The sequence below is a fragment of the Dipodomys merriami genome, unplaced genomic scaffold, assembly GCF_024711535.1.
Source record: "Dipodomys merriami isolate MVZ:Mamm:240054 unplaced genomic scaffold, mDipMer1.0.p SCAF_1, whole genome shotgun sequence".
Lineage (NCBI taxonomy): Eukaryota > Metazoa > Chordata > Mammalia > Rodentia > Heteromyidae > Dipodomys > Dipodomys merriami.
Genome location: NW_027202270.1, coordinates 24,238,526 through 24,265,495, shown reverse-complemented (window position 1 = coordinate 24,265,495; position 26,970 = coordinate 24,238,526). Strand labels below are relative to the sequence as shown.

At 39.1% G+C, this 26,970-nt stretch overlaps 1 protein-coding gene across 14 annotated transcripts in view; it reads left to right on the top strand.

Moving 5' to 3' along the window:
• The window catches only part of Unc80 (unc-80 homolog, NALCN channel complex subunit), a 187,544-nt gene that overhangs the window by 142,060 nt on the left and 18,514 nt on the right, over nucleotides 1–26,970 (top strand). For all 14 annotated transcript variants that reach the window (XM_070018095.1, XM_070018011.1, XM_070018052.1 and 11 more), the window contains 12 exons: nucleotides 1,543–1,713; nucleotides 4,322–4,414; nucleotides 5,989–6,024; nucleotides 6,373–6,591; nucleotides 11,989–12,189; nucleotides 15,029–15,152; nucleotides 16,142–16,267; nucleotides 17,404–17,527; nucleotides 18,216–18,422; nucleotides 21,362–21,546; nucleotides 22,196–22,361; nucleotides 23,679–23,855. In XM_070018095.1, coding sequence (XP_069874196.1) covers nucleotides 1,543–1,713; nucleotides 4,322–4,414; nucleotides 5,989–6,024; nucleotides 6,373–6,591; nucleotides 11,989–12,189; nucleotides 15,029–15,152; nucleotides 16,142–16,267; nucleotides 17,404–17,527; nucleotides 18,216–18,422; nucleotides 21,362–21,546; nucleotides 22,196–22,361; nucleotides 23,679–23,855 — 1,829 coding nt within the window. The remainder of the gene's footprint in view (nucleotides 1–1,542; nucleotides 1,714–4,321; nucleotides 4,415–5,988; nucleotides 6,025–6,372; nucleotides 6,592–11,988; nucleotides 12,190–15,028; nucleotides 15,153–16,141; nucleotides 16,268–17,403; nucleotides 17,528–18,215; nucleotides 18,423–21,361; nucleotides 21,547–22,195; nucleotides 22,362–23,678; nucleotides 23,856–26,970) is intronic.

Sequence of the window (26,970 nt, the reverse complement as noted above, 5' to 3'; positions counted from 1 at the left end):
ATATTATTTCATGACTCATCCATGTAATTCATTACATATGGTGTATAACTGTAGGATAACTTTGTGTTTTGGGGGTTGGGAAGGTGGCTCAGTGGTAGAGCGCTTGCCTTGCATGCCTGAGGCCCTGGGTTCGATTCCTCAGCACCACATATGCAAAAAGGAAAAAAAAACTTTGTGTTTTTATTTGTTGTTTTACTGAAGTGGATATTGAACTCATGGCCTTGAACTAGCTAGGCAAGTGCTCCACCACTTGAGCCATGCCCCAATCATCACAGTTTATTCTGTCATTCATCTGTAATATTCCGTTGTATGAATACCAAGCATTGATGATTTCTTCTCTTGATGGCAGATATTTGTGTTGTGTCTAGTGAGAAGCTATTATAAATAATGCTACAATGAATAGTTGCATCATTGTGTATGCCTTTGTGTACATCTAAGTATGTGTCTCTTTGGGTAGAAATGCTTTTCTAGATCATTTGCATATTTTGCTTTAATGGCTACTAAGGAAAAGTTTTATGAAGTGGTTTCATGGGTTTTCACTCACATCAACACGAGTGTTATTTACAACTTGGAAAATTCCATTAAGAAAAAAGTGCAACATAATCTCTGGATAAACTCAGTAAGCCTCATTTTCTCCTAAAACTTGGTACTTCCAAAAGATACCTGGAAGCCTTAGACTCTGAACTTCAGTTCTTTTTTTTATTTGACCAGCCTTTCTATTAAAACAATCAGTTCACATGGTATTTAATTTTTACAGGAATCACAACTGATTTCTTGCTTGTCTTTTTGGCCTGTCAGAGGTAACGGGGCTCAAGAGTCTCTGACTTCTGATGTACTCATCCAGTTCTGAAAATAGCCATTTCCTGCCTTTAGAGCACTTACCTGAGGTACAGTTACACATTCAGCAAGCAGTTTTCAGTGTCTGTGAAGCCTACAGCAGAATTCTCTGGTATCTCTAGAAAGGAAAATGGATCAAACAAAATCTTTGTTCCCAGTTCTCTGCATGTAGTGTTGTTTTCTCAAACCCAGAGCTATAAACATAAACGCAATTGGCAGACTCTCCTAGCAAAAGCTTTATGTTAGAGTTATGTACCTAGCAATTTTAAAAGTGAGAATCTACCTTCCATAATGACTAATTCCTTACCCTCTCTCCTTTGATGATGTCCCTGTCACATCAACATTGCATTAATGTTTAATATGCCCCCCATACCCGCAGCTAAGTACCCATGTTGCCAACCCTCAGTACAATGGCTGTTTCCACAGGCTCTTCCTATAAAGTGACTCCTGCTTTGGTCTTGTTTCAAAATTGTTCAGCTGAGACATTACATCAACACATTCCTGAAGAGAGGCTTACCAATTCTTATTCTTCTGCTCTTTCAACCTTTTGTATATGTGTATACTTGATTTAATAACCACTCTTGGGGGGAGAAGGAAAATGAGAATTCCTCATCTCTCCAGAGGCTTTACCCATGCTCACAGTATGCTATAACCTTTAAATGTAGAAAGTTAAATGTGAATTGGTTTTCTTTCTGTTGCTTACAGTCTTCAGATGCTGATGGTCTTGGAAGCCTTAGTTCCATGTTACCTACAAAAGCTAAAGAGACAGACATCACAGGTGGAGACAGTACCTGCTGCCCGAGAAGAGATTGCTGCCACAGCTGCTCTTGCTACATCCCTACAAGCCCTTCTGTACAGTGTGGAGGTCCTCACCAGGTGATAGTAGTGGCGGAAATGTCTATAGCTTTAAACTATATGTATCCATTGGAAAGATGAAGAAAAGTTGTGGCTAAAAGTCTCAAAAACCTAGTCTTTATACATACTTACAAACCTTTATGTTTAGAAATGTCTACTTAGCTCCTTATGGCTTACAACTGCAAATAGTCCCTAAGTTAGTTATTTTGGGGAGTAGTAATAGTAGTAGTAGTGATTAAAATGATGTGGCTCCTGTGATTGCTGAATGCACAATTGCTTATAGCTTTTTTTTTTTTTTGGTCCAGTCATGGGGCCTGAACTCTGGGCCTGGGCGCTGTCCCTCAGCTTTTCAGCTCAAGGTTAGCACTCTATCACTTGAGCCACAGTGCCACTTCCGGCTTTTTGCTTTTTGCTTATGGGGTGCTGAGGAATAGAACCCAGGGCCTCATGCATGCAAGGCAAGTGCTGTACCACTGAGCCACCTTCCCAGTCCCTACTTATAGCTTTTATGGTAGTTTTAACCCATGGGTGGACAGATCTTTAGTAAAAAGGCTAAGTTAGTGAAAATGGAAAGGTGTTCCACATTTTTTATTAGCTACCATATTATAAGACATGAAACATCTACGTTCCAGTTGGACATTCTCTTATTACTTTATGATATTACTGTATTATTTTATGATGTTAGGTGTTCTTTTACTATAATTTTAGAGACTGTACAGCAAATATAAACTGTAAGATCATACACACATAAATATATATGACATATAGGTCAGGCTCAATGGATTCTTTCTGGATCCAGATTAAATAATACTGAGAGAGGGGCCAGCAGAGTGACTCAAGTGTTAGTGAACCATTTTAGCAAGTGTGAAACCTTGAATTCAGATTCCAGTACCACCAAATGATGATGATGATGACAACAACAATGACAATGATGATAATGGTAGTGATGATGATGATAACAATGATGACAAAGATGACTGTGATGATGGGGGAGAGGCTGAAAGATTTGGGGAAGGAAAGGAAAATTGGCATCAACGTTCAGCCCTAAATAAAGTTCAAAAAGTTAACTCTATCAAAGAATCTTGAGTACAAAAGCATGAGAAATTGAGTTGCCATATGGCAAGGTAGGGCCAGATGAGGCTCTGGATGGGTCAAGAGATAAAGCAAGAAAGTGGGTACAGGGCCCTGAGCATATGATTAGCCCTCCTTTTCCACTTCCTCTGAATTGAATAGAAGGAGATATTCTTTGGGAGAGAGAAGTCTTCCCTGGCTTGTGTCTTTTCTCCTGTATTCCATTCTGCTCTGCTAGAAATCCAGGCTAAAAGACCACACATTTAGCCTAACATCCTGTAACTTACCTTCATTCCCAACATAAAAAGCCCCTTGCTGCCTCAGCCTTCTCTTGCTATGTTGATCAGAGGGCTCACTAAAAGTTCTGAAGTCTAGGGAAGATTTTAGTTTCCTAAAATTCCCATGAAGAGTTACGGATGAGGCATGAGCATTTATGATTCTGATGCTTGAAGTATTCTAATGCCCTTAATATTCTTTCTGTGGAGAAGACCAGCCTCATTGATTATAGCTACAATCAAATTGGTTTCATTTTTACAAAAAGAATTTAAGCAATCCCTTTCAGTTTCACATTCCTAAATTCTTTATCTTATGAAAAAATAAGTTATATACAGATGAAATATGAGTATATTCCAAATATAGTATTCTATTGTCATATGACATATTACCACAAACTTACAGGTTTAAAAAAATTGTTACTCACAGAGGTTCAAGCAATCAGCTAAACCTGGTCAGGTAGAAATAATGCACTGATCAGTATGAGTTGTTATCCAAAAGTGCTGGGGAAAAAAATCCATTCCCAAACTCATTCAGGATTTTGGCAGAATTCCATGTTGTACAGCTTTTGTCTGAAAGCCCTCAGACAGTCTCTGCATTTAGAAGACACACCCATTTCTCTTACATAATCTCCCTCTGTCTACCAGCTAGCAATAATACCTTGAATCTTTGTCATGCTACTAGCCAGTGGAAATGAAAATTTGTTGGTAGATCTAAATAAGTTATTAAATGAAACCTGCCCACAACTCTTCTCCTTTGCCATATTGTTATGTGGCATAACAGCATCACCAATTAACACTAGCTAGCAAGGGACTTGGGGCCATCTTTAAATTCCGCCTGATTCAACTCATTAGGAAATCGCATTCTGTGATGGCTTCTTAGGGGTTTATTCTGGTGTGATAGCCAAAGAAATATGCATAACCTTGTCTTTTACTATTGTCTAGAATGGTTAACCATACAGTGGAAGAATAAGCTCTCAACTCTCAATCAATACAGACTTAGGAGTTAGATTGCGTATCTTATTGAAGCATCATAGTTTATTGCTCAGAATCAAGAAATACAAGAACTTGAATCATGGAAAATTCATAGATTTATAAGAATTAATGTTTTTGTTAAAACAGCTCTTGGGACAGACAGAAATGTGTGACATAAATGCCAAAAGTTAGCCTATCTTTCAAAACATTTTTAAACTACCTTAAAACCTATGGAGTTTCTACAACTCAGGGCTCTAATAAATATTTCCATCTCTTTCATTTTCATATGGCAATTATCATCGATGTTACAGACCCATGACAGCCCCACAGATGAGCCGGTGTGATCAGGGTCACAAAGGAACAACCACAGCCAATCACACCATGTCATCTGGAGTAAACACCAGGTAATTCTAGGCGTGGTCAGTACTCTACAACCTGAATTTCAGTTGCTGAGAATAAGAGGAATCCAGAAAACTGGCACTAATAGGTGTGAAAAACTCTAAGGAAAAGAAAAGAGGGTGAGACAAGAAAATACCACAGCTTTTTTTTTTTTTTTTCAAAATCATCAAAGAGAAGCTTGAATTGGACTTTGTTTTCTTTTGCATCTAGTGCTGGATGGTCTCTGCCACCCAGGTGTTTTGTTGATTATTCCAGTTGTTTCATTTTGCCCCCAACAAAAGCCAAATAAAACTGATTGGCTGGTGGTGTCTCATTTCTGGGTCAGGTTTCCTCAGACATTTCATCCAGGCTTTGATTCAGGTCCTTTAGCAATGCCCATATTGTTCAATTCACCCCTTTCCTTGGTTGGGTGTGGCTCAGACACTGGCCAGTTAATATTTTATCTACTGCATTCTATTTTTAGTAACCTCTAGATACCACAACAAAGTCTAATTAGTGTCCTCATTTAAGGAAGAGGTAAGACACTGGTAGACCCAAAATCAGCTTAAGAGAAAGTTCATTTCCTAGTAGGAAGTACTTAGCAGGAAGATCATAAGGAGAAATGAAATAAATTCCTGCTTTCCTTAAAGCATATTCTTAAGTATGCATCATTATTTATATCAAGGTAATTTCCTGTTTATCCTATTCTCTGTTTGGATTAAAAATAAAATAACTTCAAACCCAACTATACATTGACTGATATGAAGGAGAACCCCTGTATTATTTTTGTATATGAAGGAATTATGATGTAGTTTAAATGATATGTAGATGGTTCTCTAGGCATATTGGGTCAAGTTTGACTACTAGATGACTGGCATATGGAGAAAATAGATTCGCTTTGATTTCGTCCATCAGCTACAAAACACTATGTCTCAGAATGGAAGGAAGATGGTTATATCTTTCTCTGATCACTTGAAACAGAACATACATTAATAGTATGTCTTAGATTTTAAAGTTTTCAAAAAGGTCTTTCCTTTGGCTATATTCCATGAGTTTTTATTCATTTTTACATTTTCTTTTATAGAAATTGTATGATAATTAAACAGTTTTCATAATAGCTGTCATTGTAGTAGCTGCTAGTAACCAAATGAAATATAAATATGTTATGTTGTTCAGGCCTGTTATCTCAGCAACTCACAAGACTGAGATCTGAGGATCGCAGTTTGAAGCCAGCCTTAGCAAAAAAGTTCACAAGACTCTTATCTCCAATTAACTTTGAAAAAAAAAGCTGGAAATAGAAATATGGCTTAAATGGTAGAGTGCTAGCCTTGAACAAAAAAAGATAAGGAACAGTGTCTAGGCGTTGAGTTTAAGCCCCAGTACCGGCAGGTGAATGTACGTGTGCGTGCGCGTGCGCACACACACACACACACACACACACACACACACACACACACACTATGTTATATTTTAGGAATAATATGTATGTCTGTAATACCATATATATTCCTTTGAGGCTTTTTGTATAAACAAAAAGGATTTGTAAGAAAAGGACCTGTTCTTGTTCTGATTATTATGCTGATTGTTTTTCTGACTTCAGGCACCAGGAGCAAGGAGCCAAACTGCACTTCATCAGGTACAGAAATTCTTGCTGTAATTCCTAGTAGTTCTTGACATGTTGAGGCGATTGCCTTTGGGACTGAGTTATGGTTCCATTCGATTTATTTGACATATTATTTCCACATAAATCCGTCAGGAAGGGGCTAATACACAGTCACTACAGTTTGGGGTGGATGGTGATTTCTTTAGGCTCATGAACTCTCTTTATGTTCCAGATCAGCTTTTCCTGGGCTTCATGCTACCGAGTCCTTAACTCAACTGGAATCTTCTTTTTTTTTTTTTTTACCTCCAGAATGACACTCATTTGTCATAGTTAAGATGCACGGCTTTTCAGACCCCTGGTTATTCTTTTATAATTTTCTAGGGAAAACCTTCACTTACTAGAAGAAGGGCAAGGTGTTCCCAGAGAGGAACTGGACGAACGAATCGCTCGGGAAGAATTTAGGAGACCCCGGGAATCTCTGCTGAATATTTGCACAGAATTCTATAAGCATTGTGGGCCAAGGTTAAAAATCTTGCAAAACCTGGCTGGGGAGCCACGGGTCACTGCCCTGGAGCTGCTGGATGTGAAATCACACATGAGGTACACATCTCACTTTTCCTGCCCCTGAGTATGGGCTTACCTTGGGCCTTATGTCTTGGAGAATGTGTTGGCCTAAGATGTGTGGGTGGGTAGATGAGGGGAGCAGAGGGGTCTTCTAAGTTAAAAATTTGAGAAACTTAAAATAATTTGCTTCCTAGGACTTAGATACATAGCATAAACAAATCCTCTGGTAGAGTTTGTATTACGCCTGTCAAAAAATGAATTTCAAGGTGGACAAGGGAAATGTTTTTAAGACAGGTAAAACATACTCCATTTATTTTCTGCTCAGCAGAAGAGAATAAAAGGGAAATTTATTTCCTGGATTCTTCAAAAGCTAGCCTCTATCCAAGGACTACTTAATAACCCAGATTCTGATATTTCACAAAAATCCAATCTTCCTTTTGTTATTTCATATGAAAAAAAAACCCAACCATGCTACTACTTTCTAATAATGACTTGTTTAGAAACTAGACCATCTAAAGAGGTGAGCATTACAAGAAAGTGAGCAACTTTAACTCTTAGACACACTTGACTTGGGCCTGAAATGTTCTTTAAACTTGTGTTTGAAAGCCTTCATTCATTCAAAAATGTCTTGGTAAAAATTCTGAACTGGCTGAAGCCAGTCATCATTTAACATTTTTTTAACTCCTGGTCTTCCAGAAAGTGACCCCAGAAATACATCACTGTACACTTGTTTTTCCCTCTTTCTGTGATAAAGCCTATTTTGCATTTTCATTCTTAAAAGAAATACAATTCCAAAAGACCTATTATTCAGATTACTAAATTTATAAAGTGCCATTAAAAATTGCTTGGAAAAATACTTAGGGATCACAAAATATTTACTTGGAAAGTTTAACATATATAAAACTAAATGAAGACAGACATTCAGAAACAGCATTACAATTTGGCAAAACATACCAACTTCCTACTTGTTGGATTTTTTTTTTCACTTAAAATGATCTTTTGAAAGCACTGAAGAAATAGTGAAGGATAATGACAGGAGGAGAAATGTATGGTGAACATAGACTTTTTCTCCTGCAGGCCTATTTCAGATTCCCTACATGTGGGCACACAGCCATCAGTGCCAGAGAATGCCAGAGCTTCTCAAGTGTTCACACACCCAACTGTGCCCTAATGCAGAGGAGCTTATTTCACACTGAGAAGTTTAGCTCCTAAACAGAAGGCTTCAAAGAAAGGGGAGGGAAATTCAGAGTGTCAAGCCTTGTTGCCATAACAACCAAGGGCTCCCTTCCCCCAGATCATCTCTAGTTGACTGAGTAATTTTGTGAACAAATACCATACTCACAGAGACAGAAAGCCACTGCTATCACCAACAACCATTTGGTGAGTGCAAAGGAAAAGACTCCTAGAAGATTTGTGTGCGTGTGTGTGTGTGTGTGTGTGTGTGTGTGTGTATGAGAGAGAGAGAGAGAGAGAGAGACAGACAGACAGACAGAAAGACAGACAGACAGACAGACAGAGAACTATCCTTTAACTGGACCATGACCATCTTCATTAATCCTTAGGGCATTTGGAAGAAGAGGACAGGAGTCAAATAGCCTGGAGCTCCCTCTGGAGGCTGTCAGCTATTAAAGGATGAATGAGATTTATTAGTACATTATCTGCCACAGACAGACTTAAGATAATAGATACTAATGAAAGTGATCCAAACATTATAACAGACATGGTCCTGTCCCTCAAGATAATGCACAATACCTCAGCACAGTGCAAGAAAATAATAATATTTCAAATGTTAAAATCAAATATATTTGGGTGTTTATCCCTTTAAAAAAGACTTGAGACAACTTAGAAAATTTTATGAGGCAAAGGATAGAATGCATAAACTAGAGAATCAGAGCAGAAGAAGTTGAGCAAGGAAACAATTCCGATAATATTAGCACGGGAATGATAAGAGATCATATTCATGTTATTCATGCAACATACATTTTCTATTGAGCTTCTGATTCTCAAACCACTAAATGAAAACTGATCAATTACAAAATCATAGCATCAACAAGGTGAAAAGAATTGCTTGGTGTAATAATTCCTTTTAAAAAAAATAACGCCAAGGACTGGGAAGGTAGCTCAGAGGTAGAGTGCTTGCCTTGCATGCATGAGGCCCTGGGTTCGATTCCTCAGCACCACATAAGTAGAAAAAGCCAGAAGTGGCGCTGTGGCTCAAGTGGTAGAGTGCTAGCCTTGAGCTGAAGAGCTGAGGGACAGCACCCAGGCCCTGAGTTCAGTCCACATGACCAGCAAAAAAGATAATAATAATAATGACGCCAGCCTGGTGATACATACAGAGTGGTAATCACTGGTGAGGGGAGCATGAGGCAGAAGGATCTTAAGTTGGAGCCTACATAAAGAGTTCCAGGAGAATCTTGGCTATACAATGAGGTGCTGTGTTGATTACAAAAATTAAAAGGACTCTGTGCATCACCCTTACAATCACCATTTTTTAAATGTTAAAACAATTAGCAAGTTAAAATAATAATAATTAAAGGATATCTGGTTGCTGTTTTTTGAAAAGAGGGCAGTATTGTAAACAATGTCCTTGGTATCAGTCCTCCAGTAGGTAAAGGGCAAGTTTCATATACCTGTAGAGCATGTTGTCATATGTCATTAATCAAATTGACAAGAACAACATATCTGGAACCAGAATAATGTCATTCAAGAGCACAGTTATTTCATAATCTGCATTCTCTCAAAGAAGAAAAAATACTGGCTAAGCAATATGTAGACTTAAATGTCCTCTATTAATGTTGTATTGTACCCTTTGGGAAAGGAGAGACCTACACACTCTCTGGCCAAACAGGTATTTTATGCTGATGAAGACGGAAGGTCCAGACGCTTAGATCCTATGTCTGGCAAAGGATTTATTAAGGTTTTCTCTTATAAATTAAGCAAACAGTTATAGGTAGAACTCAAGCTAAACATATACATTTAGGAATTATGGGTGATATTTTAGAAACATAAGAATGGCTATCATCCAAAGAGAAGGAGTAGATTGAAAGAGAAATAAGGGGCTGGGAAGGTGGCTCAATGGTAGAGTGCTTGCCTTGCATGCACAAGGCCCTGAGTTTGATTCCTCAGTACCACATAAGCAGAAAAAGCTGGAAAAAGTGCTGTGGCTCAAGTGGTAGAGCGTTAGCCTTGAGCTGAAGAGCTGAGGGACAGTGCCCAGGCCCAGAGTCCAGGTCCCATGACCAACAAAAAAAAAAAAAAAAGGAAAGAAAGAGAAATAAGATGATATCAAAGAAAAAGTGTATTTTCAGGAAGAATTAGATTTAGTAAGAAGTGCTAAAAAGCACTGGGAAAGCAATCTGGACCCCTGCATTTGCAGAATATGTGGTTGATTACAAGGCTCTCCGGAACAATAATCCTAATAACATAGAATATCATAAAAGAACTTGTTGACTCATTTGTCCTTCTCAGAGCAACCCAGATTGCCCAAAGCAGTAGGACAACAGGCTCTGTAGTCCCCTCCTTCAACCCACCCTACTACTACCTGTCTCTCTCCTCCCTCCCCCTACTGCTTCTCCCTCCTGCTCTCCTTTACTCTCTCCCTCCCTTCTTTCCTTCCCTTATGATAGAAAGATCTCTTGTGTTCTCTCATTAGGAAAAAAAAAAACACATAGTAACCTTTTGGTCTGGTGGTACTAGAGTTTGAACTCAGGGCCTTATACTTGCTAGGCAAGTGTTCTACCAGTTGAGTCATGGTCTCATTCTCCCCTACAGGATTCAGGGCAGCTGGCGGCTTACACCAGTGATCCTAGGTACTCAGGAGGCTGAGATCTGAAGAGTGTGGTTCAAAGCCAGCTTAGGCAGGAAAGTCTGTGAGACTTTTATCTCCAATAAGCCACCAGAAAACCGGAAGTGGCACTGTGGCTCAAGCGGTAGAGCGCTCGCCTTGAGCTGAAGAGCACAGGGACAGCATCCAAGCCCAGAGTTCAAGCCCCCATGACTGACCAAAAAACAAAAAAAAACAAAAACCTGAGATGGCACCAAGGCCCGCACAAAAAAGAAAGAAATTATTTGTTAGAATAATTCAACAAATACTGTGTAAAAGGGAATTCTGTTGTAGGCTCAAACTAATCTCTTTTTGTCCTATCATCAGTGATAAAAGAAATTCAGATAGTAATCTATCCAACGACTCTCAATTCAGCTTGCATGCTGTTCATAAACATACAGTAGTCATATTGATCATTTCTCAAACATATTCCTGAATTATTTTTAAAATAATAAAGGAAAAGAAATAAGTGCATATAGACATACTCTTATCTATTACATAAACAACCTGAGAAGTAAATTGCTTGCTGCGTGACACACTTACGAGAGAGAAACCAAAGAATGCATAGGCTGTTTAAAGTGATTTCTTTAGAACATCCAAAATCATACATAATTCCAGGATAATGAAAAGAAGGTGTGGGTGAGGAGACAGTAACTTGTTACTTCAAAAGGGGGTTACTATGAAGAAGATATATTGAATTTATGCTTCTAGAACTAAACCTACTAGGAAAAACAAAACAAGAGAATGTGGGCTCACCCTTAGGTTGAGTGAGCTTCTCCAGTGATGGAATGAATCACCAGAGTGAATTCTTCCATGCAGGACCAGACAGATGAAGTACTTGTTAAGGAATCCAAGTAGAGAAGTAATGGCTTGGCCATGATTCCTAAAGCAAAATGCCTGGAAAGCTCTTATGCTATAGATCCTTTTAAGCATTCTTCCTGTTTCTCCTGATCTCTCCCAGTATTGGGAGGTTTCTTTATAAAAATTCTATAGTTAAGCAGGCCGTGGGTCGCTCATGCCTTGTAATCCTAACTACTCAGGAGGCTGAGATCTGAGGATCTCTGTTTGAAACCAGCCTGGGCAGAAAAATCCCTGTGAGACTCTTATCTCCAATTAACCACTCAAAAACCAGAAGTGGAGCTGTGGTTCAAGTGGTAGAGCACTAACCTTGAGCACAAAGAGGTTGAGAGACAATGCCCAGGCCCTGAGTTCAAGCCCCATGACCAAAAAAAAAAAAATTTCTGTAGTTAATATGTGAGAAAAAGAACACAGTATTAACATTTTACTACTAATATATTAATGAGTACACATACAGAGAGAGAAACAGACACACAAAGTGATATCTTTCATCTTTGGGGGTTTTAGTTTCCTCACAATTAAATTCTCTCATCAGTTTCTCCTCTGAATCTTTCCACAATTCTTCACTTGTATGCATGTGCATTTACCACTGTAGGTGATGTGGAGAAAGAGGAGAGATGTAGGACGTTGGAAAGAATAATTCTTAGTTCAGGAAGTTGGTGATTGGCTGGCAGTGATTAGCATGATACTCTGAAGGGTGAGTCCCATGGTGGTCTTCTATGCTTATTCTTTTAAAACAAATATTTTAGGTTGGCAGAAATTGCACACTCTCTCCTGAAGCTGGCACCATATGATACCCAGACAATGGAAAGCCGTGGACTTCGGCGCTACATCATGGAGATGCTGCCCATCACTGACTGGACAGCCGAAGCAGTGAGGCCGGCCCTTATTCTCATTCTAAAGAGATTGGATAGAATGTTCAACAAAATTCATAAGATGCCTACCTTGAGGTGAGGAGGAGCCTACTCAGCTGTTGAAATGACAGCCTCAAAATCAGAATTTATCCTTGGTGTGTTTCTAAGACGGTGGGTCAATCTAGAGTTGAATGGATGACTTACAAGTTTTCTGTTGGTCTATGTGCAGAGCTAATCAGGAACTATATAGCAGGAGCAGTTTAGAGAATGTCACATTTTCTCTAAGAATATACATGTTTTAAGTAAAAGAATTTAAATATATACACATATATACATATATTTACATGTTTCTCTTGAATAATCACCTATTTCTTAAATTATATGCTTCTCATCTGATGATCTTATCCACCTAAGAAACCCAGTAGTCTTTGGATCCTTTTGAAATAAGATAGAATATACCCTATTTACAAAAGTAGCTAAGGAGAGAAGAACAATTTCATATTCAAAGTACTGAATTTAATATAAGTTCAAATATTCATTCAGGTGTCAATTTAGAAAAATACCAAGTTTTAGCATACTCCAGACCTTAAAAGCACATTGAATTGTAACAAATAGTTCCCTCTGGCCTAATTTCATGCCATTCTACATGAACACTTACCACGTGGCTTCTGTTCAGTGGCCTAAGATGCATCTGTTGAGCGGATAGATGCCTATGAGCAGATACCTCTACCAGGAGGTGTGAGCCCAATTGGGAAACTGTCATCCTAGTGAGCAGATTGTTTCATTTGAAGATTCTGGTAGAACCACTAACTGGGCATTTTGAGTTTACTTTAATAGTAAGAGCCTGTTTGTTGTTTTCAATTAAACCCTAGATCAATACAAGAATTACCAGTACAAGATTCAAATACAAGAATCAATACAATTTCCCAGGAGTTTGTAGTACTTGGAATTGGGTTAGCATTTCTGCAGGTATCAACCTGAGCTTTTTCATGTTTAAGCCATCTCAGAAGGTAGTGGAGAACAAATTGGATGATTGCATGTTAGCAATTGATGGCTTGTTCTTATTCACCATGGTGGTGAATATCTAGACATTCCATCAAGGTTATTGATTGCACTGGCAATAAAAATGATAGTTTGAAAGCCCTATTTCTTTGGTGGTCCCAGTGGAACATTTGTGTTTATTAGCAGATGCCTGATCAAAGATATATAACTCTTACAAGTATGTGTCAAAATAAATTCTTAAATAATTTGGTATCAAAGATGTTAAACATCACAAATTGTCCCATTTGTCATATAATTTAGCCATTGTAAATATCATCATGCTTTTCAAAGGCAGATTTCTGAATTAGTACATAAACTTTGTCAATTGTAGGAAGTTTTTCTTGGGAAACATATATGAAGTTTTTTGAATTAATTTGGTTTTTGTTTTGTTTCGTTTTGTTGTGTTTTTTTGTGCTAGTACTGGGGCTTGAACTCACGGCCTGGACTCTGTCCCTGACCTTTTTGCTCCAGGCTAGCTCTCTACCAGTTGAGCCACAGTTCCACTTTCAGCTTTTTTTTCATAGTTTAGTGGAGATAAAAGTCTTACAGTCTTTCCTCCCTGGACTGGCTTTGAACCTCAATCCTCAAATCTCAGCCTCCTGAGTAGTTAGGATTACAGGTGTAAGCCACTGACACTACTTTATGGGATCTCAGTTCAATAGAAAGAGTATTGACTGAACCTGATCTGTGCATTCTTTGGACAGTTTTTATGTAAAAGAGTTTAATATGCACTCCTTTATAAATATGTTTTCAATACTAACAAGAAAGTATATAGAAATAGTATTCATATCAGCAAAGCCCAACTTGCTTATTTTGGAGTATGGAGATGAAATATTTCAAACTAGGACAATTATAAACTGGATTTGTTTTCATTACAAAAAAATCCTTGTTTATCTGATTGGATTATGTGCACCACCATTTATAGTACCATAGATAGTAACTAAACATATTTCTTAAGTGAGAGAAGGGATGGGTTAGGAGGGATGGGTGACAGTGTTGTCAGACATATTGTATTCATGTAGTGTTTTGTAGAATGGGAACTTCTTTGTGCAACTACTTAAAGATAATAATCAAAAATATAAAATTAAATTTAAAAGAAAGAAAAAAAGAAAAAATATCATTTCTTGTTTGGTCAAGGAAGAATACTTTTTCTCCACCAGCCCTGGACCTTGAACTCTGGACCTGGGCATGGTCCCCAGGCTCTTTTAGCACTCTACCACTTGAGCTACATACAACACCACTTCTAACTTTTTCTGTGATTAATTGGAGATAAGAACCTCACAGACTTTCCTGCCCAGGCTGGCTTCAAACCGCAATCCTCAGATCTCAACTTCCTGAGTAGTTAGGATTACAGGCGTGAGCCACCAGCACCCAGCTAAGATTACTTTTTAATATACCTTTTTTAAAAAAAATGTCATCTTTTGACAAGTCAAGCCATACACATCTAATCCATAGTAGCAAGATGTAGAAATGAATGGGATCAAGTATAATCTGATCAATAGACTTCCAAAACGCAGATGAGGAAGATGAGTTCTCTTGGTAGTCTTTACCCAAGGGCTGATCTCCTACAATGGTAGTCTGAGGATCCTCTCTCAGTCTATAATTGGGGAACTTAAAATTTCAACCCATTCATCATCTCTGTTTCTTTCTTCAATAGATTTTGTCTCATTAGTCGGTGGGGCAGGCGTGCCTCTGCTACGTTTTCAGTATCTCCTTCCCCTCCCAGTGTGCTCTGTACTTTTGGAACAACATGGGTAAACCTCATCCCGTTGAAGCACTTTGATGTCTCAGACACACACGTCTTGTCTTAGATGGCGTCACTGTCTCATTCACTTGTTTCAGACTGTCTCCAGAAGGGAGCCAGGTTCCTAATGGCTCCTATATTGTATTCCAGGCGACAGGTTGAGTGGGAGCCTGCCAGCAATTTGATTGAAGGGGTTTGTTTGACACTTCAGAGGCAGCCAATCATATCCTTCCTGCCTCACCTTAGGTCACTGATCAATGTCTGTGTCAATCTGGTGAGTAGCCAAGAGGCAATCTTCTGAAACTTTGCACCATTTCACTCTGCTATTGATTTCTCTGCATTGAAGATTTACAGGTCAACTACTTTGTGCCCCTACCTACCCGGGCAAAACAGATGGCTCAGGTGACACTGACAATAGGTACATTTCAAGGTGGTGCGTGGGGAGACCCAGGGGCCCATCCCTAATCACATGGGATTTTGGTGTGCAGCTTCCCATGCACTACTTTGACAATTTACCTCCTGAAGTTGCGCTGAGAGTTGAGGGCTGCCAGTTGGAGAGTGGGGTGGTTAGAGTCTGCAAAATTGGCCAGAAGTTGAGGTCGTCTGGGGTGGGGGAGGGGGTCCTCAAAATGCAAAGAGAGTTCTTCTTTTTAAAAAAAAAAGTGCCAAATGACACAGTGAGTTGGCCAGCAGTCTAAGATGAATGGAAAGAAAAACTATTTTAATCATTCAAGTAATATCTAGAGTCTGGTCCTGACAAGGTTTTGTACAATGTGTGAAAACCATGGTAGAGCATTTCACTGAGTAGGATCTGCTGCTTACCTAGCTGGGCAATGAAGCTGTAGCCGGAATGTCTAGTGCAAATAGTGTTGTTGCCATCATCATTGTTGTCAGTATTTTGCGCCATCAAAAAATGTTGCCGCCCTTCTTCCAGTCCACGAGTAAGTGTCCAATCTCCTGATTAGAAGAGCTTTTTTTATTTTTAGTTCATCTCTCATTATTTACATAGTTAGCTATAAACAGCATTCTACAAAACCTTGGCTGAATCTGATGTCATGACTGATCTGACTCCAGACATTACAGGCCTTAAAAAGAAGGCTGCAAGAGAGAAAACATTGAAAAATAACATGCCCAACCTTCAATTTATGATGATTATTTATTCTGATGATGATGATGCTAATTATTATTGAGTGAAACTCCTTTACTATGGTTGCATGAAATTGCAATGGTCAAGGCTGGTCACGTGCTCTGTTTGTATTTCAGGTGATGGGAGTGGTAGGACCTTCCAGTGTTGCTGATGGATTACCCCTTCTTCATCTCAGCCCTTATCTCTCACCACCTCTGCCCTTCAGCACAGCTGTTGTCCGGCTTGTAGCATTGCAGATACAGGTGTGACTGCCTTACCTGTTTGTCACGCTCATTAACTTGCTGGCTGAGGCACCGGATCACGGTGTTCTTTTATCTCTTTCTGCAAAGGCTGGGCAAAATCTGTGAAACCAGAGTGGGAACACCTCCAAACTTTTCATAGATTTGGAGCTTCCGTCCTGAGCATGGCCCTAAGTTGTGCTTCTGTAATTCTTCTTGAGATCTCAAAAATAGCAGAGTCATCTTGTCTTGCCACAACCTCAGGAATCATTTCAGTCATTTAAAACAAGGGTCTAGGGATAAATGGCTCACAATTGTTAATTAAAAGAGGCAGTAGTATTCAAAGCCTGGTTTTAAATTATTTTGAGAAAGAATTACAATATAAGATTCTTTCAAGTGTTATTACTAGACTTTGAATATCTTAATTTTCTTAATGATTGTGGGCTACATATTGTTGATGTGTTTTAAAGAAAATTGTCCTTAAAAATAAAATAGTCCTCCCAAGGTAAAGTACAGAACCTGCCTATTTATCTCTGGTATCCAATTTTAAAGCTCTGTGATCTATAGAAAGGTTACAACTGATATAGAAGAGGTAACTGATCTACCCATTTCTAACATCCATTCTCTGACCTTCCAGAGAATGGATCTGTGATAGAAAATATTAAGAGCTACAGCCACTGTATAGAAGAGAAACAATGACATCCCCAAAGTGACGTGCTTCCAAAGATTATTTGTCTCTTTCTCTATTGTCTATTGCTTCCTGGCTTAAAGAAGGCCTAGGCAGGTGTCTGAGGACTTTAAATAACTCCCAAATGGAGCAAGTGGAAAGTTCTCATTTTCCTCTTTTCCTTTATTTCTTCGTGGACACACAGAGAAAACTAATAGAGGAAATAAGGTGTGTTTGTATGTGACCCTAAGGATTATAACTTCACATTTAATATGCAAGATGTTACTGTCTTTTAGGAATGTAGTTCTCAATTATGTCAAGCCAGTGGTAAAGTATCAGTTTTGATCCAATCTCGGATGCTGCACAGAAGACAATTGCACTTATAGTCTACAGGAGCAGCCAGCAGGGAGGCACCGTCTCCTTCATGCTATGTAAAAACATACTCAATGCATGTGGTGGTCCATTAATCTCTTTTTCTATTATTGCTGCGCAGGCTTTAAAAGAAGATTTCCCTTTAAGCCATGTGATCTCCCCATTCACCAATCAAGAGCGAAGGGAGGGGATGCTTTTAAATCTACTCATCCCATTTGTGCTCACAGTAGGATCTGGAAGCAAAGGTCTGATTAATTTAACTAAAGGAAACTTACCACTGTTGATTTGATTACTTAAATATTGGTCTGTTACTTCTTTTTCTTTTTCCCAGGAAGGCCATCACTTGAAGCCTATCTAAATAGTTGTAATAGGGGTACTTTAGGAAATAAGAATTTCACTTTCCTTTTCAGTTTAGCTGCCCTAAGCCAAGAGTTTCTCTGCTCTACTCCATAGAAGATACATCCTAGTATATTGTCTCAATTCAGTTAAGAAAATGGTGATGAGTTGAAATACATTACGATGAAAATTGGCAGGTGAATGGACTCTGTAATACCACTGAGTTTAGCAGAAATCCTTCCACTGTCATTAAATTTCAATATGTGTTTATTACTCTTCCTTCTGGAGGGGGGTCTTTCTTTTAGGAAAAGCTTATCTCAAATATAAGGAAAGTGCATTATGAATATTTGCAAAAAGAAGGAGATTGAAATGGTAAGCAGGAGAACTGGCTAAGAGCACAGGTCTTGTGGTACCAACTATAGATAATCCCCAGGTACCAAGAAGGCTGTGTGTGATCAAGAGAGACACTGTCCTTGGAGGGAAATCTCCCTATTTCTATAGTGTTCTAGTTTGGAATGGGAAAGAACTGTTCTTGCTTCTAATGTAAAAACTCTACCTGTGACTCTTCTCCTTTCCCCCTCCCAAACTGCCCTTCAGATAGCCCATGGCTGGAGCAGCCGGAGGTGCAGCTGCTGCTGCAGACAGTCATTAATGTGCTCCTGCCACCGCGGATCATCAGTACATCCAGGAGCAAGAACTTCATGTTGGAGAGCTCCCCTGCCCACTGCTCCACCCCTGGAGATGCAGGGAAAGACTTGCGCAGGGAAGGGCTGGCAGAGTCCACCAGCCAAGCAGCATACTTGGGTATGTTCCCAACTACCCTCCTTCCCTCCCTTCCTCTCTCATACTTCCATATGTGCAGTATCTAAATTACCTGGTTGTTTTGAAAAGATTTCTGGGGGCATATACAGAAGGCATCTTCAATAAGCACTACTTCTTATTGAGTATAAGATCACGAGTTAGATTTTTGTGGCTCTTATGAGCTCTAGGCTTAGTCTAGTGTACAAGGACACTGTTGCACAACTCATGGGGTTCACTGGGCTGTTATGTGAATGGAGTCCTTGGTCAGTTTACATCCTGAGCAGTTTGACATGCTGGCCTTGCCTCTCCCCAAAGGCTTTTCAATTCCCTTTTCCCTTCCTCTGTTACTCTCATGTATCCTATGGTTACCTTTAGATTGATGTTCTCCCTGGAATACTTGAAAGCCACTCTGTGCCCCTGAATGATCTAGGCCAGGGGGAAAAGCACTGTCTTGCTGTAGCACTGAGAATAAGAAACACTGATGCTAGGAAACTTCAAAAGGAGAGAGTGGAGAACTTGATGACTCTCTCCAGTTCACCCAAGCAGAGGTTGGGAAGGTGAAGCAGACAAACATAATGAATAAAATGGAGCCTAGGAGGTTGGAGTGTGAGGCTATCTGGATGTCACTGTGAAGGGGTATGTTTGAAATGATGTCACGGACAACAAGAATAAAAAAAGGAAAAGGGGGAAAAAAGGAGAAAGGAAAAATGCACCCGTGCAAGGCATGGAAAGATCAGGTTTAAATAAAACCCAGACTTTGAAATAGAGCAGTACATGCAATTAGGGTTTACCCACAGGATGATGGAGAAAAGGGGCTCTGTGGTGAACTTGACTCTCAACTTGACTGAGTTAGAAGATGCTTAGGAGATTCATAAAGCATACTTTTGAATGTTTCTGTGAGGGGCTCTCCAGAGAAGACTAACTAAGCAGGGAAAGATCCTCCCTAAATGTGGGCAGAACTGTCCAACAGCCTAGGGGCTCCAGTAGAGAAAAAGGGAATAGAGGAATAAGCCAGCTAACATAGACATTCTCCTCAGTCTCTGCTCCCTGATCACCATGATGTCCGCTGCTCTGCTTTGCTATGCTACGAGGGACTGAAAGCTCTGGAACCCTAGGCCAAAATAAATCTCCCCTCCCTTCAAGTTATTTTCTGTCAGGTGCTTGCCACTCTGGGGAAAAACCAACTACACAGGGACTTGCCATGTAAAATAAGGATATGAAAAGGTAGGTGTGGAGTAAATGTTTTTCAATCCTCTCTACTTCCTTCCTTTTTAATGAAGTTGTTTAAAAAAAAACTTGGCCTATTTATCCAGGCGACTGAACAAATGTATGTGTTTTATTTTTGTACTTCTTTTTCAGCATCTTACATGTCCTAAATAGTGTTTTGTATATTCATCTCAGTAAGATTTCACATCCTCACATCAATTCTAAAAAATTTCTTATTCTTACTTTAGGAGTGAAGAGAATAAAGTCTCAAAAGGTTGGCCAATTTGCATATCAATGCACAATTAATACATGAAAAGAGCCAGATTTAAATTCAAGCCACCAGAATCTAGTCATACAGCTTGTGTGTTGAGCTGATAGGGGAAGGCAGAAAGACAGAAACCGATAGGCATGAAATAACGGTAGGAGGGCTGGGAAGGTGGCTCAGTGGTAGAGCGCTTGCCTTGAATGCATGAGGCCCTGGGTTCGATTCCTCAGCACCACATAAGCAAAAAGAAAAAAGCCAGAAGTGGTGCTGTGGCTCAAGTGGTAGAGCGCTAGCCTTGAGCTGAAGAGCTGAGGGACAGTGCCCAGGCCCAGAGTTCAGGCCCCACGACTGGACCCAAAAAAAAAACAATAGGAATTGAGGAGTAAATTAATATCTACCAGCAATATCCCCAGTGTTCTTGATGGTAAATGTGAAAGAAAACACAGAATTAACTAAAAGAAAAAAAAAAAAAAGAAATAACGGTAGGAATGTCATTAGGAGCAGGCTAGGGAAAAATAGTCATTTCCATTCATTTTGGTACTTGTGTGGCTAAGGACAGGAAGTGAGAGAAGTAAAAAGTGGGATGTTGAAGCAGGAGATGTGTCAGAGTTCTATCATCTCCTCCTGTGTTACAAGGCATCGTTTTCCCCCTGGAAATGTCCTTGAGGACCTTAGCACCTTGAAACTCTCTGTGGCTTTTACAGAGTGGGATTGCTGATACTCAGGTGGGTCCAGAATGGTTCCCTTGACTACCCAGAGGCAGACCATGTTGGGAGTCTAGGATGGCAGAGGAGGCTTGCGACATGATCCTTGACATGGTTGGGTCACTCTGATACATTGTTTGGGTAATCTGTTTCCTGGAAATACAAAGGGCTGCCAGAATGTAGGAGATCTTAGAAGAGAAATCCAACAGGATTAGTCATCCGGAATGATATAGATCTGGGAGTACATAATTCCATTTGCTGGTGAATACCAAATGGATCAGTTTAAGATGGAATAGGGAATGGAGCAGAGGAGAAAGACTTAAATTTTAACTATGTATTTCAGCATTCATTTGATTTTAGTTTTTTAGGAACTTGAGTACTTATGCTTAAAAGAGCAGGAAAATATTTTAAAGCATTGAGCTGAAGATGTGTATAGTATGATCACGTTGCCATAAAGCCACTGTAACAATGCTTTTGCATAGTCAAACTTCAGTCACACATCACGTTTTTATTTTTCTTTCAATCCGATGGACAGCTCTGCTTTGTTTTCCAAGTGTTCAATGCACTTGTGAGAGACAATTGTGGGCAAAATTGACTATACCAATTATACCAACATTTTGCCTTGATGCCTTGCTCAAGAGTACGTGCTAAGATTTTGGAAACATGAGGTTTAGAAGTTGAGAAGATTCCTTGGTGTTGTAGCTATGGATAGTGGCTATGGTAGGCACAAGTCCTCAGGCTGTCTTTTCTCTCCTCCGGGTGTGAAGCATTGAAGGTGATTCTCGTCTGCTTTGAGAGGCAGCTGGGAAGCCAGTGGTACTGGTTGAGCCTGCAGGTGAAGGAGATGGCTCTGCGGAAGGTGGGCGGCCTGGCCCTCTGGGACTTCCTCGACTTCATCGTGCGCACCCGGATACCGATCTTCGTGCTCTTGCGTCCTTTCATCCAATGCAAGGTGTGGTGTGTGCCCCTCCCTCCGCAGTCACAGCCCCACGAACACTGTGCTCTCCACTATGGCAGGGTTGGGGCAGGAATGCCGCTGGGATGGGCTGTGGCCAGTGAGCACTGCACAGGATGAGAAAACAGCCCAAATGTACCCAGAGGATAAAATCTCATGTTGCAAGTACTATCAGTTACTAGAGTGTATAAAACTTAGCTCCCCTGGCTCACCACCCACTCCATATATATATATATATATATATATATATATATGCATAATGTGTGTGTTTATATGTAATCTCTATCTCTATCTCTATCTATCTATCTCTATCTATCTATCTATATGCATTGGCCCAATAGACTGGTCTGGAGAGCCTTCTTTTAGTGTCAGTGCCATAACAGAGAGCTAATTTTAAATCAACACAAAAATATGGAATGCTAACTGCTTGTTTTTCCTCCAGTGCTCAGCCACTATTCACTTCATGCTCTAATTTCTTGGGAGCAGTGGTTCCAAACCGTGTTATTAAGTACTTCCCAGATAAAAATTCCTTCTAAGGCTATCATGTGAATTACTTCACTTACTCCTCTCAACTATGGAGTAAGTAATTAGCCCATTTTATAGATAGGGAAACTGAGTCCCTAAGAATGTATTGCCTTCTTTTCAGCTTCTGGCCCAGCCAGCAGAGAATCATGATGAACTTTCTGCCCGGCAGCACATTGCTGACCAGCTGGAGCGGCGCTTCATACCACGTCCTTTGTGTAAGAGCTCGCTCATTGCTGAGTTCAATAGTGAACTAAAAATTCTAAAAGAAGCAGTTCACAGTGGATCAGGTATGTGCACACAGGGTCTCTGGGATTTGTTTGAGAAATGGAGTTCACAATGCGCAAAGAATTCTCTGCTCAGGTCACTGCTCTTTGGGGGGCCATGCCTGAATCAGCGGACCTAAAATATCAATAGATTTGATTATGTGACAATTGTGAATAACAAAATAGTACTCAAAAGGGTATCAGAGGGGTTTATTTTTATTTATCTCCTAGATTGCTTTTTTTTTTCAGTTTTCACTTCAGTAAAATAAGCTCTTTCCTAAATGTTGTTAAGAAAAAGAAAAACTTGTTTGCTTTCATTTAAAAAAAAAAAGAGGACCCACATTTACTGTCTGATTACCCATTTCACAAGTGTTACTTCCATTCATCCACACAAGTATCTGTATGGTGCATCACTGAAGGTGCACTTAAGTGAGGAAATTAAGACTTGAGTAAATGTTGAGTAACTCACATGCATAGAAAATGACCATGATGTGGTGATTTCAAAGTAGGTCTGCATGATTTAACTGATGATCTAACTTTTTCACAGATTTGAATGGAAAGAAGAGTTGACAGGATAGAAGGTCTTTATTCTACTCGATTGATTATCTTTGAGTGTGCACTGTTTACCTTTTTACCGTTCTTTCAACAGCAGACTGATGAGGAAAGAATATAAATCATTATCTGCCATTAGAGGGCAGTCATTACCCATAATTAAAATATATGTTGGAGATTTTTGGTGTTTCTGAAGCCTCTACTGTTTTGCACTGTATTACAGATGAAAATTTTAACAGGTGTAATCTCAGTTATTTTTGTATATTACCATTCAAATATTTTGCCTAATCTGATAGAGGATCAATGAAATAATTTGATGAAGGACTGAGGGGTTTTTGTATAGCACAGTTTCTAGAAAAGAGGAATAAGAACTGTGGATAATCTGTTTTGATCTTTGACTATGATGTCCATATAAAATCATACCCATCTATTTATTAAAGCCTATGGAGTCATAAATATGTCTCAGTAAACACTGACAATGTGGAAAAGGAATTCAGAATTAATTCAACATTTTAATTTCCATCCTACTAGCCTTGGAAAGTGAAATAGATCAGCAACAAGAGAAGAGCCAATATCCAAGTGTTTTACATTGCTAGGGATGTCATCTTCTTTCAGGAAACTGTTCAGTTATAAACCAGTGGCCAGTACTTTGTCTTACAGATCATTTGTCTGGAACACATTGACCTTTCCTTAAAAAAAAAATAAAAGTGGTCAAGAGCAGTAAAACAACATCCCTCTCCCCCTGCAACGCCTCATCTTGCATTTCCTTTGGTCTCTCCTGCCCCACAGCCTATCAAGGGAAGACATCTATCAGCACTGTGGGAACCTCCACCTCTGCTTACCGCCTGAGCCTTGCCACCATGTCCCGCTCCAACACCGGCACAGGCACTGTCTGGGAGCAGGACAGTGAACCATCTCAGCAGGCTTCACAGGATACCCTGAGTCGGACTGACGAGGAGGAGGAAAGTAGGTTACTCGTACAATCCAGGCAGGCAAAACAACTTGGCCATGAGCTTGAGGACTTGGAGAAGAGTTCTGCCCTCCTAACCATTTCCAGTTCTCATTCCCTTAGGGATTTTTGCAAGAAGGATGCAAAATGGCATTGTGACCAATTCTACAATTTTAAAAAATTTTATCTTTAAGTAGTTGTACAAAGGAGTTGCCACTCAACAAAGTAGTATAAGAATATAATGAAACTTGATCATGGTTATCTTTTTCATCGTTCTCCCCAACTTCTCCCAATCCCACCCCTTCCCTGTTCTTAATTTTGTAGAATACATTGAATTTTATATCTGCATTTCCTCCCCGTCCTCTCTTCATCTGTCTACCCACTACCCTTATTCTGCCACCCCTTTTGAGGACCTGTTTCCTGATGTTCATTTAGTTGGTCTCTGAGCCTTTCTAAGAAATGACACTGATTTGAGTTCTCCTCTGAATCTACCATATTTCAGTTAATACACTTGGATTAAAATGCCTGTGCTTCTATACATTCCTTGAAAGCTTTAGTTGTTTGGGAAGAATTCAGGCAAAAAGCAAATCTTTAGTGACCCTTAAATTATTTGGGGGCTTATATATTCAATTTTCATTTAAACTGTGCATAAATAACTTAACCCTCCCTTTTGGGATATATTGCTTGGAGGATTGACTAACATTTCTATTGTCAGTTTGAGTAGGAAATGTGGGAAAACATATGTTCCTAAACATATGTTGGTCATGCCAGCCGAGATCAAATCAGCAGGCTTTCTTGAAGAAAAACAACCCAAATCAAAGTTAAGAGAAAACCAGAAGAGGTCAGCCCAAGGACTTCTAATGCATGTGGTAGAGATGTAGTGCTAGGAAATGAAAATAAATATGATAAAAAAAATACTTACTTGGAATGTTTAATATGAGTTAGTTTAAAAAAATAAAAGTAGAATAGTTTCCATTTGTGCCACTGTCATTTCAAAGGCTGCTCAAATAGCACTGATCATTTTCCACTGTTGTCTTAAGATACTTTGATATGACAAATGCCTTAAGAATGAAAACAAACCTAGATTTCTACTCAGAGCCTCTTCCTACAAAAGACCCTTTCTGAGCTAAACAAATAGAGGAAATGGGATTTGAGGTCAGAATTTTAATTAACTAAGATGAATGAAAGGAGCAGGTGTGATCGTGCATGTCTATAATCCGAGCACCAAGGAAGCTGAGGCAGGAGGATGGTCAGTCCAAGGGCAGTTCAGGTTACATAGACCTTGTTTCAAGAAGGAAAAAGAGGAGGAAGAGGAAGAAGAGGAAGAGGAAGAGAAGAAGAGAAAGAAGAGGAATAAAGTGTTAATGTCCCCCTATAGTTGAGTATAAAGTAGAGGAGGAGAAATGAAAGCTTTGTTAAAATACTTTTCAACAATATTTCCAGGAATAGTTTCAAGTAGGTCAGATAAAGTGATCATCTCAGTGTAAGCAACTTGTAGACAAACATGTATCTAAATCTCCCTGGTGTGTGCTTGTGGGAACACACAGAAAGTTGTAATCAGGGAAATATTGAAAAAGTCTTGACCAAGAAAATACAATGAAGAAAACAAGAATCAAAACTTCAAGATAAATAGTAACTCCTAGAAACAATTCAGAACTTTTAGTTAAATTCATTTTTCTTTAATTCTTGACGTAGAAATTTTTCTTAATTCTGGGAAATGATACCATATATCTTCCCTAGAATTAAATCTTTGTGAATATGTAAATGATCTAGTTAGTAAGAAGGAACTGGTGAAGAAAAGTCGAAAAAGCATAAATCGATAACACTGCCTAAGAGATAGCACTAATAGCAGAGGCTAGTGTGGGAAGCATGCATCTGAAAGCTAGGTTGCTAATAAATGTTATATGTAATGTGGTTGTGATGTGGGTATGTACTAATTATATGGTAGGGCGGGGGGGGGGGGAGAGGAGGAGGGAGGTGTGGGAGTGATAGGGAAACTTGAATTGAACATTTGCCGGTCATAAAATCTATATTGACCTCTAACAGTTCGAAGGAAGAGAAAGACATTAGATGCATTCTTGTAGAGAAGATGATGCATATGCACAATATAGAACACTTAACGACGAGCTTAGTAGAAAACAGCCCACGACTAATCACCAAACCAATATTGGAGAGTGTTAAGTGGCATGAATTCAGATAAGAAGAAAAAAAACTGGTCAGAGCTAGGAGTCCTGGTAGAAACAGCTCAGTTTATCCTACTATATTTTTCATATTTTCAACTTCTCTGCAGACATACCTAAAAAGAAAATGCCATACTATGGTAGGAATCTATTTTAAATCCATCATGATTAAAATTTAAATTTCTAGTATTTTTCATATTTAAAAGCTAAGTTCAATTACAAATGTACACTGGAGAATTTTTAAATATAAGATTGTCCTCTATGGTAACATGATTCACCAAAATCCAGTGTGTTTATTGAAGTGTATTTAGTGATCAGCAACAAATGACACTATCTCACTTAAAATGAGGTCATTCATAAATACTGTGCTAAAGCTAATTTTCATATGGATTTGAGTACATTAATTCTGGTTCTATGGAAAAATACATAGTTAAATTTTAAAATAAGTCCTATTTCTGAATTTTATAAATTTTTCCTTAAAAAAATCTGTAATAGTCTTTCCTACAGCTAGCCAGAAATAATTAAATACACTAAACACAGGTTTTGAATGTCAGGGAAATATACTTGACTCATTCAATAACAAACTCCTTATTGAACTATTGTAAGCATATCTTACAAATGTATATTATGTTTTTTCTGAAATCTTCTATTTACAGGTGCCTGCCAATATTCACAAATAATATATACATACTTGGAAAAACAGACAAGAAGCTGATTTATTTCATGCAGGCTGTTGTAGTGTAGGAAGGTGGGAGCTGTCTAGGAATAAAGTATTATCATTGATCCATTTCAGGGTCTTAATTTTTTCATCTATATAAAGGGACCGATGATCATTTTGCTTTACAGATGACATTGAAATTGTGTGCTCAAGCCAAAGAACCAGGTACTGCTTTTATTGTTACTTTCTGACCAGTACTCTAGTTTTTATAATGCTCCATTCTCTGCCACTTTT